The following is a 15,558-nucleotide window of genomic DNA, read 5'->3' as shown; positions in this document are numbered from 1 at the left end:
ACAGGGATAGAAACATGCGAGAGTCTCAACTGCTGGGAGAAACCTCTTCTTCCTCCTGTCTAGTCTCCCTCTCTGTCACATGATCCACGTATACCAATTCCAACTTCTAGGATACCCAGCCACCTGCAGCCTGGAAACAACCATTCCTCCGGGACTATGGTTAGAAGGAAGATGAACATTTGTTAAAGAGTATGAAGATGTGATGAGAGACAATTTTACAAAGAAAATAGGATAAACAATCTCAAGATGATTGGCCTGGAACAGATGTCTGTGTCCTCACTGAGGTTAGGAGACCCATCTTACTCCCCAAGTACCTAGAAGGCCAGGACGTAGCTGCAGCCCTCTTTGGGACACTAGTGAACTTATGTAACACCTCTTCCCCCTTAGACCATGGTTAAACAACAGGTAGTTTTTGTTTTAAGCTTTTTCCTCTAGGCTCTTTTACTCATTGTTACTCAGAGCTAAACTTCATTACTAAAACACTGCCTCCTAAACTCTCCAGATCCTAACCAACCATAAGTGGGATGTAATTCCTCCTTGTCTGATGATACCCACTCCACAACTCAGGTTAAGTGCACTCAACATCTCTGTCCCTAACATTCTCAGTTATTTCCTATTGGCAGCTGAGGATCCACTGCAATCTGCATGTGATCATTGAATTGTATATCATTTATATATATATATATACTTTTTTTCAAAAGGGAGGAGGGTTAGCACAGGGTGGTAGGGAATTAAAGAAATCAGAAGATGGGGGTTAACCGTCTACAGAACAAAGGGAAAACACACAATATAATTAAAAATGATAATAATTATAGCATAAAACATACTTTAGAAACACACATCAAAGGACTTAAATTCTCCCCAGGACCTCATTCTGACCTCTATCAGAGGCAAAGATCCACCTCACTGTTAAAGGAAATTGAAGAGAGAAGACAGAGCAGCAGGAGAACAGATCGCAGCAGTGTGAAATAAAGGGGAGGTGGCAGGGCAGGGCATGTGTATTCTTGTTGATGTCTATTTTTGTCTTCTGTTTTTTTTTCGGTTTTGCTTTCCGTGTATGGTAGGCACCAGTACAGGCACTGCATGCGACGGAAGTTGGGGACAATGGGAGAAATGGGTAAAGGATTCAAGGATGGGCAGTACAAGTGGAACAGGCGTTATTTCTGCCCACTGATGGACTGCGATATAGACCTGGGAGGGATCATGTCTAAAAGGTATTCACGCTGCCGGTCTGCCAAACTTGGGGCTTTATGTCCTCCGATGCCAGTGTTCAAGTATGCAATGTTGACACCTAGATTCATGAGACAAAAGGAGGGACAGGTATTAAGAGAAGAAGTGACACCCTTTTGTCCTATCCCAGACTGCAGTTAGTAACGGGGAGGATATATTTGCAGTGGCCTGCCCTTCTCTAGCCTCAGCTTTGTTTCAGCAGCAATTCTACTCTTACTCCCGAGCTTCAGGGAAAGAGCTCCTCCAGAAACATCAGTCCAATCAGGAATAATGAACGGTCTTTATAGTACAATATAGAAGAAAGAGGTTAAACCTTGGTGACAGAAAAATTATTAAAATGGAAAGAATCAATGATCTGCTCTGATTTTGGAACCAATGAAGTATGGAGAAGAATCCTAGATCATTCATGCTGGACAGTTGACCCTGTTGCTCTAGAACTCACATGCTCAATGAAAGCATATCAGAATTAAATTTATAATGGTAGAGACAATTTTACCAAAGTCTTAGTGCTTAGTCTTTTACTTAGACTTAGTAAAAATTCATTTGCCGAATAACAAAAGAATAGTTATGGCCTAAGAAAACAGAAAACAAAGGAAAAATGGAGTCTAAAGGGGTTGCTAAAGATTTGTGCGTATGTGCTAGAGATGGCTCAGGAGTTGGTAGTGATGCTTTTAATCCCAGCACTGAGGCAGAGGCAGGAGGATCTCTGAGTTCAAGGCCAGCCTGGTCTATAGATGAGTTCCAGGATAGCCATGGGTATACAGAGAAACCCTGTCCCTGTCCCCCCCCCCCAACTCCCTGCAAATCCCCCCAAAACAAAAACAAAAACAAACAAACAAACAAGCAGTAGCTGTTCTTTCAGAGGATTGAGGCTTAATTCCTAGCACACACAATATGGCTCATAACTATAAGTAACTCCAGTTCCAGGGGATCAGACATCAGACACCCTATTCTGGCCTCTGTGGACACCAGGCATGCAAGTGGTATACAGAGTACACATAGGAGGAACACTCATACTTTGGAAAAAAAAAAAAAAAAGGTTTGTATACTATGGCTGGAAAGATAGAGCTCAGTCAACAAAGCGCTTGCCATGCAAACAGGACCCGAGCTTGATCCTTAGCACCCACATAAAAAAAGTTAGGTTTGGTAGTTCATGCTTGTAATCTTAACAATGGGATGCAGATCTCTGGAACTTGTTGGCTAGTGAGCCTACCTATTTTATAAGCTAGAGGAAACTAGGAGACCCTATCTCAGAAAACAGGCAGACAGTGCCTGAGGAATGACACTCAAGACTGACTTCTAGCCTCTCCACACATGTACCCTGTGCACAAGAAGAACTGTACATTAAAGCTAGGTGGTATATGCCTGTAACTCCAGTACTCGGAGCCAGGGAGTGGCAGAAGTAGAACAGCCTTGGTTACACAGCAAGCTCACAGAGTCAGCTTGAGCTATACAAGATCATCAAAGAAAAGACTATCTAATTAGTCATCCCTGTGAGATAAGTTCTGAATCCAACCCCTCTTACCTGGCATACCAAGGAGACCACCTGGCACAGACAATTGGGGTGCCTGTGCAAAGTTTGAAAGCATGGATCGGGCAGATGTGGGTATACCACGCTGGAGGCTGCTCTGGGGCTGTGGAGCCTGCAACAAGGCAACATGACAGTTGATGAAATCTTGCCATTATAGAAGTTCAAAAAAGAGTACCGACTGCTCTCCTGAAGGTCCCAGCAACGACATGGTGGCTTACAACCATCCATAATGAGATCTGATGCCCTCTTCTGGGGTGTCTGAAGACAGCTACAGTGTACTTACATATAATAAATAAATAAATCTTAAAAAAAAGAAGTTCAAGCCAGGCATGGTGGCGCACACTTTTAATCCCAGCACCTGGGAGGCAGAGGCAGGCGGATTTCTGAGTTTGAGGCTAGACTGGTCTACAAAGTGAGTTCCAGGACAGCCAGAGCTATACAGAGAAACCAAAAAAAAAAAAAAAAGTTCAAAAGACCCAAAGGAGTAAAAAAAGAACAGAATCATTTCCTGAAGAAGCATAGCCCCTAAGAGAAAGAAGGGTTGTGGAAAACTTCCTCACCTGCCGCAGTGTATGATGTCTCATGATGGTCTCCTGTTTACTGACACTGGATACAGCTGGAGCTGTCGTTGGGGAGAGTGCTGCCTGCTGCTGTAATCGCTGTTCAATTTCCTGTTGGGAGTTATTAGGTGAGATTGAACAAGACAGCACCCAATTTTCTAACTAGAAAACCAAGGGTCTTATTTCTGTAATGATGCCAGCTAGTTAGAACAATGCAGAAAAGATGAAAAGTTTGGTGGGACAACGCCGAGATCTCCAGGTACAAGCAGCCAACATGTTTTAGATTAAAAGCATTCCCTTCTCTCTAGAAAGCTGGCTCTCATGAGGACAACTGGAGGACAATGAATGGTAATGTAATTAAAACTAATGAATCTTTGAGGTACTATCTATTTCTTTAATTTTTTTTGTGGTTTTTTGAGACAGGATTTCTCTGTATTTCTTTAATTTTTTAAAGAGATTCATTTATGTATTCATGTTTGCATGTTAGTACCATACAGTGCTGGATATTGAACCCAGAGCCTTGGATCTGGGAAGCAAGTGCTCTACCATTAAACTAACATCTTATCTTTGATTTCTACTTATCTATTCTCCACAAGGCTCATGATGCTACCTACTTAAAGGACTCTGATGGTTAGTGGAGTGCGAAATGGAAGAGAAAAGGACCTGAGCTTCTTAGTGCATCTTTCCCTTTGAATAGACTATTAGGAACTGCTCACACACCTCTATTATCACTGGGCTACTTATCATCCATTCTTTTGTTTGCCATTTAACTACAGATTGCATAATTCAAAGTATGCAGCAAATTCCTTTCAGAAAAATCCATTTGTCTGACCAAAAGTGGAGAATAGGACCACGATGTGGTGGCGCACTCCAGTAATACCAGCTCTCAAGAGGCAAAGAAAGCAGAATCAAAAGTTCCAGTCCATTTAGAGCTAATAGTGAGACTTTTTTCAGAGCTATGGAAAACAATAATGTTCCAAGCCTTCTTTCTGTCCATTTTTTGTTTTTGTTTTTTTTAAAAAAGATTTATTATATGTAAGTACACTGTAGAGGTCTTCAGACCCACCAGAAGGGGGCATCAGGTCTCATTGAGGATGGTTGTGAGCCACCATGTGGTTGCTGGGATTTGAACTCAGGACCTTCAGAAGAGCAGTCAGTGCTTTTAACTGCTGAGCCATCTCTCCAGCTCTCTTTCTGTCCTTTAATCATAGTCATTCATACATGGTATTATATTATCAGCCAATCAAAAACAAATGATATAAACAGGACAGAGTAACAAAAAAGATTATATTGTTTTGTTTTTTGAGACTGGGTGTCATTACCTAGTTTAGGCTGGCCTGGAACTCTGTAGACTAGGCTGGTTTCCAACTCAGAGAAATCAGCTTGCCTCCGCTTCCAGAGTGTTGGGATTGAAGGCATAGGCTACCATACCCTGCTTTTTTTCTTTTTTAAAAGGAAACTAGGTTTCCAAGCCCAAAACCCTTTGGGAAAACCAAGCTTGTTCAGATGGCTGTGCAGGTAGGAGTCAGAGTTCTCACCTGTTCCTGCTGTAGGGCTTTAACGAAAGCGTTTTTCAGCCGGTTAGTGTGTTCAGCTTTTAGAGCCTTTTTCTGGTTGGAAGTCATACACTGCTCACAGAGGATCTTACCATTCTTTTCTTGCTTCCAGTGAGGAGTGAAATCTGTGCGGCACTGGGCACATACAAAGGGTTCAACCCTCAGAAGTGAGGCACAGTTTTTGCCTAGATGCCAATAAAAACAACTGTTAGTAGTTTCCTACCTCCCACCTCTTCTGTTCATTTTCATTAAGCGTTTTTTCTCCTAAGTTAATTCTGTTAAGTCAGAGACAACACAAGATCAGTGAGATGGCTGAGTATGTGCAAGCCAAAACAACTGAGCTCCATCTTTGAAACCTGAAACCCATGTAAAGGTGGAAGGAAAGAAATAACTTCACAAAGCTGTCCTCTGACTTTGAAATGGCAACAACATGCCACATTTTTGGCATGCAACTTCCCATTCTCTTCTCCCTACTAACAAAATTAACAAATTTAAAACAAGAAACTAAACAAAACCAAACCAAACAAACCAAAACAATTCAGGGGGCTAAACTAGTTCAGTAGTTAGTTTCAAAAGCACTTTGTTGCCCTTACAGAGCACTGGAGTTTGGCTATGTGTGCCCAGCCCATACAGTAGCTCACAACCCAGCATAACTGCACTTCAGAGACTGTGATACACTCTCCTTTACTAAAGATTATCTGAGGACACCAGGAAAACGTGGTAGATATACATGCATGGAGGCAAAAACACTCATACAAATTAAATAAGTGAGTCTAAAATTTATATATGTACTGTCTTGTTTTCAGATACAGTCTCACTATGATGACTAGGCTGTCCTAGAACTCAGTACATAGAGCAGGCTGGCCTCGAACTCAAATTTTTTTCCTGCCTTTGCCTCCCTAGTGCTAGGATTAAAGGTATGCCCAACCTCAAATGGCCTTAAAAACTTTTTGACAAATACAATTTAATAAATACTTTGGCTTGATAATCAAAGTAGTTAGGAGGCTAGGGAAGGAGGCCCCAGAATGTAAGGCTGAGTGAGCCCTACCTGGTTACATAGTCTTACAAAAATCTCATAATAATAAAATTAGAATCAAAGGGATCCACTTAAAACAATGCTTTCTGTTTATTTTTTCTTGCTGTATGTATGTATGTATGTATGTATGTATGTATGTATGTATGTATGTATGTTTAGACAGGGTTTCTCTGCGTATTCCTGGTCGTTCTGGAACTCACTTTAAATATCAGGCTTCAGAGATCCACCTGCTTCTGCTTCCCAAGTGATGGGCATGCACCACCACACCTGGCCCTCATATTTAATTTTAATTTCATGTGCACTGGTCTTTTGCCTGCATGTATGTTTGTGTGAGGGTGTCAGAACCTCTGGAACTGGAGTTACAGACAGCTATGAGCTGGCATGTGGGTCCTCTGGAAGATCAGCTAGGGCTCTGAGCCATCTCTCCAGCCACCCCCCCCCCTTCTGTTTCTTAACATTGTATTAGACTTTCCCTTTACACACATATTTACAATACTTTGTTATCAGGGTCTGAATAGTTATTTTGTAAAGACTTTTCTGAGACAAGATTTTTACATTGTAGCTCAGGCTAGCCTAGAACTCACTATATAGCTCAGGCTAGTCTCTGAATCACAACACTTTTGCCTCAGTATTCCAAGTGCTGAAATTATAGGCATAAGCTACCTTACCTGGCTGAAATTAAGGCACCCTATGATCTGTTTACAGCTAAATGTTTAGTCAGTCCTCTAGGGATATTCCAATACTGTCTGGAAATTTAAGCTTAACAATTGTTAGGGGCTGGTAAGATGGCTCAGTGGGTAAGAGCACTGACTATTCTTCCGAAGGTCCTGAGTTCAAATCCCAGAAACCACATGGTGGCTCACAACCACCCCTAATGAGATCTGACGCCCTCTTCTGGTGCGTCTGAAGACAGCTACAATGTACTTATTTATAATAATAATTAATCTTTGGGCCTGAGCGAGCAGGGACTGAGCAAGCGGGGCCAACCAGAGCAATCAGGGGTCCTAAATTCAATTCCCAACAACCACATGAAGGCTCACAACCATCTGCGCAGCTACAGTGTACTCATATATATAAAATAAGTAAATAAATCTTTAAAAAAAAATTGTTAGGACCACACTGCATGGTGTCAGATTCTGTTTCAGTACTAGGTTACAACGTTCATAAACTAGAAATTCTATTTATATAAAGTACAGGCATAGCCAGGCGTGGTGGCACATGCCTTTAATCCCAGCACTCGGGAGGCAGAGGCAGGCGGATTTCTGAGTTCGAGGCCAGCCTGGTCTACAAAGTGAGTTCCAGGACAGCCAGGGCTAAACAGAGAAACCCTGTCTCCAAAACAAAACAAATAAAGTACAGGCATTGCAGTATTCGCTTTTCATAGCAGCACTTTGTGGAGGCCAAGCAGGACAGATCCCTTGCGGGTTCAAGGCCAGCTTAGTCTATACATAGTGAGTTCTAGACTAGCCAGAATTATATGGTGAGACCCTGTCTCAACAAAACAAAAAACAAAAACAAACAAAAAAACAAACAAAAAAAAGGAACTAAATAAGATATATTCATCATTCTGTTTCCTGTATGTGGATGTGATCTGACCAGTTGCTCCAAGCTCCTAAAGCCTGACTCACTGCTAAGGTGGGTTACACCCCAACATGTGAGCCAGAACACTTTCTCAAAAAAAAAACAAAACAAAACAAAACAAAAAAAACCCATGTATTGAAAAATAAAATATATATTTCTCTTCCATCTCTTCATTTTTTTTTTTTTTTGGAAAGGTTTTGGATAGGATGTTATATATTCCAGAGTGATCTAGAAATTGATTATGGATTTTATCTGAGGATACCCTTGAACTTGTAATCTTCTAACCTTTACATTCCAGATAAGTAAGGAGTCTACCAAATGAGCTACATCTCTAGACTCTACTCTTTCTTTGTAAGATTTTTCCTATTTTTGTGTGTATGGGTGGCTTTGAAATTTTCAAGAAAGGGGCTCAGTCTGTACTCTAAGTTAGCTTTTACTTTACTATGTAGCCCAGGTTGGCCTTGAACTTGGAGCAATCCTCCTGCCTATGCCTACAAAGTGGTGGGCTTATAAGCAATGAGCTATCAGGCCTGCATTAAGAGCAGTTATTTAATACTATACAGTTCCCTGTAATACTTGTTCTCTGCCAAGAGGCTTGGCAACCCTGTGCTTAGAGACTTAACTAGAAGAAAGAATTACCTTGGCTGTCAATGACACTCTGTACGACTTCTTCCAAGCCTACCATGTAGATAAACTCGCTATTGGCTGCACTAGGCAGGAAGTGAAGCAAGGGAGCAGGAGGTTTTGGAGGTGGTATCTCCAGGAGCGTCTTTTCCAGCTGTTTTCGAAGAGCCAACTTGGCTGCAGCCTGTGAGTTGGCAGCGTCACTCATGGCACTGGGGCTAGGAAGTGGTGAGGACACTCTGTTCACAGTCCCTGGCTGGATATGGGAGGCAAGGTTCATATAGATGGCAGAAGACGTTGTGCGCTGACAGGGAACAGATGAACTTGACTGCTGAAAGGGAATAGGGGACAGGTGGCTAATAAGAGGAGACCATCTTAATTTCTAAGAGAGGTGGCTACTTGATCCTAGTCTGGACTGTTCAGCTTCTTTAAAATAGGAAACATTTAACTTACCACTAAAAGATAGTCCTGGTACATAAGAAAAAAGAATGTTGGCACCCATGAGCTAAAGCTGTTTGAGAAAGATGAGGGATGCTTTCAGGCACATACCTATGCCTCTTATCACATACGTCCTTCTCATCTTCTCTTTTTCAAACCTACATTTATTTTTGAGAATTTCATGTGAGTACTTGAGTACTAAATTTCTATCACTTTCATCCCACTCTCATCCCTAGATTAAGATAATCTCTTTTTCTTAAGGTAGATTTTAGGTAGTTTAGCTATGTTCTACAATATACTACTACTTTTACTACCACCATTTTTATATAATTCCTTAAAGCATCCATTATAGGGAATGTTCTCTATTCAAATCACTCTTGTCCTCTATTTATAAAAACTTTAAAACCTGTAGCTCTTTCTATAAGAAAAGCAAACGAAGGACTTTTCTGTTTCTATCCCAGTGCTTGCTCTTACTGGTTGGTAACTGATGGCAGGATTCATGTTAGGTGTTGTGGTGCGTACAATGCCAGGCTTCGGTGGCCCCCGCTGGCCCTGAAGTTGGGCTGGATTTGGTGCAATAACACGTTGAGACATCAACATGTGTGGAAGGGTGGTGTTGGTTGCTGAACGGATGACACTGTGACCCTAAAGGGAGAAGCACAGGAAAAGAACTCACAGATGGCATAATACCCCATAAAGTGCAAAGTGAAAACACTGCTTATAATGATCCCAACTAGAACCATGGAGACACACACTTGATAATTTCATTTAAATTCATGGGAGAAATTTACCATCACTCTAGTCAAAACATTTTTTAGATTAACTTATTTTTATTTCACGTGGATGGATATTTTATCTGCATGTATGTGTGTGTACCACATGTATGCACTACCTGCTGAGGTCAGAAGAGGATGTAAGCTTCCCTGCAACTACCCTTACAGATGGTTTTGAGCTACCATGTGGTAATAGGAATAGAATTCAGACCCTCTGCAAGAGCAGCAAGATAGTCCTGGTACATAAGAAAAAAGAATGTTGGCACCCATGAGCTAAAGCTGTTGAGAAAGATCCCTCTCTGATGCATCTTTCTAGGCCTTTGATCATTACTCTAAATGCTGATTAGTGGTTAGAAAGTTTAAAAAAAAAAGTTTATTTTATTTTTTTTAATGTGTATTGATGTTTTGCCTACATGTATGATCTATGCATTATATGCATAACTGGTGCCTTCAGAGGCCAAAAGGGCATTAGATCTCTTGAAATAGGAGTTACATAAAAAAAGTGAGGCTCTTGTAGGTGCTAGTAATTAAATCCAGGTCTAATGGAAGAGCATCAGATCCCATTACAGATGGTTGTGAGCCACCATAATTAAACTCAGGTCCTCTGGAAGAGCAGTTGGTACTCTTAACCACTAAGCCATCTCTCCAGCCCCAGCTCTGACTTGTTAAAAAAGAGGTTTATTTTATTTGTGTACATAAATGCATGTGAATGCCATGCCTAGAGAGACCAGAAGAGTGTTGAATTTCTTCCTTCCTTTCATTTTTCTTTCTTTCTTTCTTTGTTTTTTTTGAGACAGGATCTCTTTTATATAGCCCTGGCTGTCCTGGCTTCACAGAGCTTCTTCTACAATCTTTACAAAATCCCCAAATAAAGACAAAGTGACAGATTTCTCCAATAGTAAGATCCCACTATGGGTCACATACCTGTAATGTTCTCAAATTTTGAGGTTCAATCCCTTGAGCTCCGGGCCGGGAGGGAAGCTTAGATAAGCCTTGTTGTCCCACATGTGCAGGAGATGGCTGAACAATAGATGCTGCATTCTGTACAACTGGAGTCTGGAAGGGGATAGAGAAAATTAGACTGTGAGCTTGACTGTGGTGGTGCACGCCTTTAATCCCAGCACTTGGGAGGCAGAGGCAGCAGGGTTTCTGACTCAAAACAAAAACAAAAACAAAAACAAAAAACCTAAAAACCACAAAACCTAAGCCAAAAACCCTAGAGGTTGGGGCTGGTGAGATGGCTCAGTGGGTAAGAGCACCCCGACTGCTCTTCCGAAGGTCCGGAGTTCAAATCCCAGCAACCACATGGTGGCTCATAACCATCNGTAACAAGATCTGACTCCCTCTTCTGGAGTGTCTGAAGACAGCTACAGTGTACTTACATATAATAAATTAAAATCTTAAAAAACAAAACAAAAAAAAAACCCCTAGAGGTCAAATTCAGTTAAGTTCTAAGCTTTTAAAATTTCCTGTGAGTGTAAACAACAAATGAACCTCAAGTTCCTGACAAGGAAGAAATATGAGAAAAATGAAATTAAGCCTTTTTGGATTTTTTTCTTTTTTGTTTTGTTTCTTTGAGACTGCATCTTGTTATGTATAGCCTGGACTAACCTGTAGACCTGGCTAGCCTCAGAGACCCATCAGCTGTCTTCCAAGTATTAGGATTAAAGGTACGTGTTATTATGCCAGGCCTTGTCTGTCTGTCTTTTCAGACAGGGTCTCACATGGCCAGTTTAACTCCTTTATAAAAAAAGAAGCATTTTTTGTACATGATTGTTTTGCCTTCATTTATGTCTGTGTACCATGTATGTGACTGGTGGCTGCAAAGGACCAGAAGAAGGCATCAAATTCCTTGGAATTGTACTAACAGCTGGTTGTGAGCTGCCATGTGGGTGCTGGGAATCAAAGGCAGCCTCTATACAAGAACAGCAAGAGGGCTCAACTGCTGAGCTGTCTCTACAGGCCCCTGAACTTAAAACTTTTGATTCTAAATCTACCTAGCATCACAGATACATACCACTATGCCAAATAGGGTTTTTCTTGATTAATGCTGAAGGATAAAACAAAACAGAGCAGGGCAGTGGTGGCACACACCTTTAATCCCAGCACTTGGGAGGCAGAGGCAGGCAGATCTGAGTTCGAACAAATAATTACCCACAGAACCAGAGAACAGTCCACAAAGCTGACTAACTCTACCTGGGGTAGTACTATCTCAAACTAGACTTTTTCTCCTTTCTACAATACCTTTTGGACCACATTCTCTTTCTGTAGCTGACTCTGTCTCAGTTTCTTTAACAGCACCAGACGAGCTTCTTCCAATCGTAGCTCATCCCTCAGTTGCTTGATAAGCTGCTGCCGTTCCTCAATGCCTTTCCCCTAAAAAAACATGGAAGTTGTAGGTCAGCAACAGCAGCAAGGTTACCAGAATCCCTTCCTGTAAGAAATGATCTATATTTCTCTTCTGAAACCTTCTTCTGTAAGAAGCAGATGCGAAGAAATGACTATACCTTTGTAGCCCATGCAGAGCAGCACTCAGGAGGCAGGTACTCAAAAAGTACTTGTACTTGTGACTATATATAAAGGTCAATCAGTGTATTCCTAGCAAAAACATATGACTGACAAAAAGGAAACAATATTTTCTTTTACAATAGCCTCTAAATCTTTAAAATCATGTTTGATGTAGATATATTAAAAACAAGTAAGAACTCTTCTATAGTCTGGATAATGTAAAGGGAATCATCACACCTAAGGATTTACTTTATGTAACTTAAATTACAATTTGGTTGAACAGCAATCTTTCAAAGAGTACACTGTGAAGAATAAGCATGAAGACTTTATCAAACAGGTAATCATTTACATCCAAAAAGCAAATCTAAAGAAAAACATAAAACCAAACCAGGGAATTAAGAAATGGGAGGCACGCTAAATAAATAAATAAATAAATAAATAAATAAATAAATAAATAAATAAATAAATAAATGGGGGGCGGGGGGAGAAGAAGATCTTCTTTTCCTTTTTTTTACCTTAAACATCTCTAGGTTGGCTGCTTTGAGTCTTTCTTCCATCCGGGAGCTGGACCGGGGACTGGAGGCCTCATTATCAGACAAAACAATTATGTCTGGGGAAGGAGTTAGCCTTCCTCGGTCTGGCTCACTGGGCAAGAAAAGGAGAAATTACAGTATTTTCAACAGTGACAGTTCCTTAAAAGGTTAAGAAAATATCTTCACTACAATGAACCAAAAAATCCAAGGGAACATAAGTCTGTCCTGACTCAGCAAGACAAAGATTAAAAACAAGTCCTAGAATAAAGATAGATACCAAGATGTGAATAATGGAAAAACTTTAGCAAAATACTTTAAAAAAATATTATGTATACAGCATTCTGCCTGCATGTACTCCTGCATGACAGAAGAGGGCACCAGATCTCACTATAGATTTATGAGCCATCATGTGGTTGCTGAGAACTGAACTAAGAGCAGAGAATGCTCCTAACTTTTGATTCATCTCTCCCACCCAGCAAAATATTTTTCTCATCTAAAACCTGTCAGGATATGCAGGGACAAAGTACAAAGTGATGAAAAGTTTTAAGAATTGGGAGGGCCAAGAAGTGGGAGTGGGTGGGTAGGGGAGCAGGGGCGGGGGGAGGGTATAGGGAACTTTTGGGATAGCATTTGAAATGTAAATAAAGAAAATATCTAATAAAAAATGGGAAAAANAAAAAAAAAAAGAATTGGGAGGGGGGCAGCTAGAGAGTAGGATTAAAACTTAACAGTTGGCTCTTCCACAAGACTCAGGTTTAGTTCTCAGGACTTATGACTGCTCACAATTGTCTGTAACTCCAGATCCATGAGACCTGACATCTTGCTTCATATACATAAAAATAAGAAAAAAAAGAGGGGGGAGGGAGAGAAGAAGAAGGAGGTGCTGGGAGAGAGAGGGAGGGAGGGAGGGAGGATTTGGTGTGTTGGCTCACACCCTTTTTTTTTTTTTTTTTTTTTTTGGTTTTTTTTTTCAAACAGGGTTTCTCTGTATAGCCCTGGCTGTCCTGGAACTCACTCTGTGGACCAGGATGGCCTCGAACCCAGAAATCTGCCTGCATCTGCCTCCTGAGTGCTGGGATTAAAGGCGTGCGCCACCACTGCCAGGCTGGCTCACACCTTTAATCCCAGCACTCAGTGTCAGTCTAGTCTACATAGGAAGGTCCAGGGTAGCCTTAAAAATTAAAAATTGAGGTAAGTGCTCTAATACCACATTTTAATTTACAACTGTCTTGCATATCACAATATTCAGCTGTCATTAATTATTTTATTAGTTATTTAGAGGCTTCATGAAAGGGCAAAGCCAATAGAATGTAGTAATCTACTTGAGTACGATGGACAAAAAGGAAGCAGATTACTCTAACACACCAGAAGCTATTACAGGTGGTTTTCAGCCACCATGTGGTTGCTGGGAATTGAGCTCAGGACCTCTGGAAGAGCAGCCAGTGCTCTTACCCGCTGAACCATCTCTCCAGCCCCACCAGGAACTATTCTGACATCTAAAATCCTTCACATGGACTTTCATTTTTTTCTCACACTGACTTTTCTTACTTCCAAATCTATTCATTTGGTAACTCTTTTTTTTATATTTCTGCAGCCCAAATATAAAGAATACTGAAAAATAGAATTTCTTAGATTCCCAAAACAACAAATGTATCTCCCACTTCTCCTGATTTTTTTTTTTAAAGATTTATTTATTTATTATACGTAAGTACACTGTAGCTGACTTCAGACACTCCAGAAGAGGGAGTCAGATCTCATTACGGATGGTTATGAGCCACCATGTGGTTGCTAGGATTTGAACTCTGGACCTTCGGAAGAACAGTCGGGTGCTCTTACCCACTGAGCCATCTCACCAGCCCTCTCCTGATTCTTAAATGTTTCTGGGACAGGGTCTCATGCAATTGGTTAACCTTGAAATCTCTCTGCCTCTATTTCCAAAGCACTATGATCTCAAGAATGCAGCACCATGCCTGGCTATATTTATTTTTCCCTTTTCTTTTGTGGTATTGGGGATGGAACGCAAGGCTTCACAGATACCTAAGCATGCCTTCTATTACTGAACTTCAGCTACAGCTTTTTGAGATAGAATAGCTGGGAGTATATAAGTCTCAGTTAGATTGGTGTGCTTATATGTCTTAAAGATGGAGCCTAAAACCCAAAAGCTCTCAGGTCATTACTTCTTCAACATACCTATCCACTATTTTCTCATGGTTTTGTGTCTCAGGTCCTTTTGGGACACAAAAGTATTTGTACACGTTTGTGTGTGTTACTGGGAATCAACCTAGGATTCCATGCATGTAAGTAAGTAGTCTACCATTGAGCAAAATCTCTAGCCCCAAGCAGCTTTTTTTTTGCTTTTAATTTTAATTAAAATTTTAACTAGTGTCTGACATGCAGGTACTTATGTGCCAGGGTACAGTTGTGGTAGTCAAAGGACAACTTTATGGAGTCAGTTTTCTTCTTCTGACATGTGAGTCCCAGGAATTAAACTTAGGTTTATCAGCAAACAACTTTACTCACTGGGCCATCTTGCTGGTCCCTGAGGCCCAGCCTAACCATGAACTCACAGCAAACACCATCACCATTCTTAAGTTTCACCTAAAGAAGTCTTTTAAACAAGGTAGCCCTCAGTGAGATAAGCCTTTACTTTCTCAACAGGGTAAATCTGAGTTAGCTGAGAAAACAGAAAAAGAAGAGGGAGTAAGGAGAATGACTGCTCTGTGGACTTGTAAATGTGTCTAGACTGCACTGTAGTCACAAGTCAGCCAGCAAGCTGAGAATATATAGTGACAGAAAAAAAAAAAAAAAAAAAAAAAAAAGCCACTAGACAGCAGCTCTATGAAATTCTGGTCCTGGCAAAGTAAGCATATTCTGTGAAAAGCTTTTTTCTAAGGTAAAAAAACATCCTTCCCTGCACTTTTATTGCTGAGACTGCTTACCAAGATGGGCAGAGATATTTCTTAATGAACATTTTGGAACTATATAACATTATCAGTAACTTACACTAGCAAACAACACTAAAAAGTATTTTATGCTTAGATACAATCAGATACATATTACGAGATAGATAAGGAAAAGCCCAAGTCAAGTCTCTATCTTAGTTTGCTTGTTTATTTGTTTGTCCTTTTTTTTTTTTTTTTTTTTTTTTTTGAGACAGGGTTTCTCTGTATAGCCCTGGCTGTCCTGGA

At 40.7% G+C, this 15,558-nt stretch overlaps 1 protein-coding gene across 2 annotated transcripts in view; it reads right to left on the bottom strand.

The window, feature by feature from the left end:
* Positions 1-654: 654 nt before the first annotated feature.
* Positions 655-15,558, bottom strand: part of Gatad2b (GATA zinc finger domain containing 2B) — a 71,645-nt gene continuing 56,741 nt past the window's right edge. The window contains exons 3-11 of one of the 2 annotated variants that reach the window (XM_021195641.1): positions 12,353-12,482; positions 11,574-11,705; positions 10,254-10,385; positions 9,031-9,201; positions 8,134-8,449; positions 4,860-5,062; positions 3,322-3,432; positions 2,756-2,873; positions 655-1,291 (exon numbers count right to left, since the gene is read on the bottom strand). In XM_021195641.1, the coding sequence (XP_021051300.1) occupies positions 1,158-1,291; positions 2,756-2,873; positions 3,322-3,432; positions 4,860-5,062; positions 8,134-8,449; positions 9,031-9,201; positions 10,254-10,385; positions 11,574-11,705; positions 12,353-12,482 (1,447 nt within the window). In that variant the 3' untranslated portion in view covers positions 655-1,157. The remainder of the gene's footprint in view (positions 1,292-2,755; positions 2,874-3,321; positions 3,433-4,859; positions 5,063-8,133; positions 8,450-9,030; positions 9,202-10,253; positions 10,386-11,573; positions 11,706-12,352; positions 12,483-15,558) is intronic. The other variant, XM_029537550.1, reaches the window with a different exon arrangement.

The sequence above is a fragment of the Mus pahari genome, chromosome 4 (genome assembly GCF_900095145.1).
Source record: "Mus pahari chromosome 4, PAHARI_EIJ_v1.1, whole genome shotgun sequence".
NCBI classification, from domain to species: Eukaryota; Metazoa; Chordata; class Mammalia; order Rodentia; family Muridae; genus Mus; species Mus pahari.
This window is presented reverse-complemented; position numbering and strand designations above follow the sequence as displayed.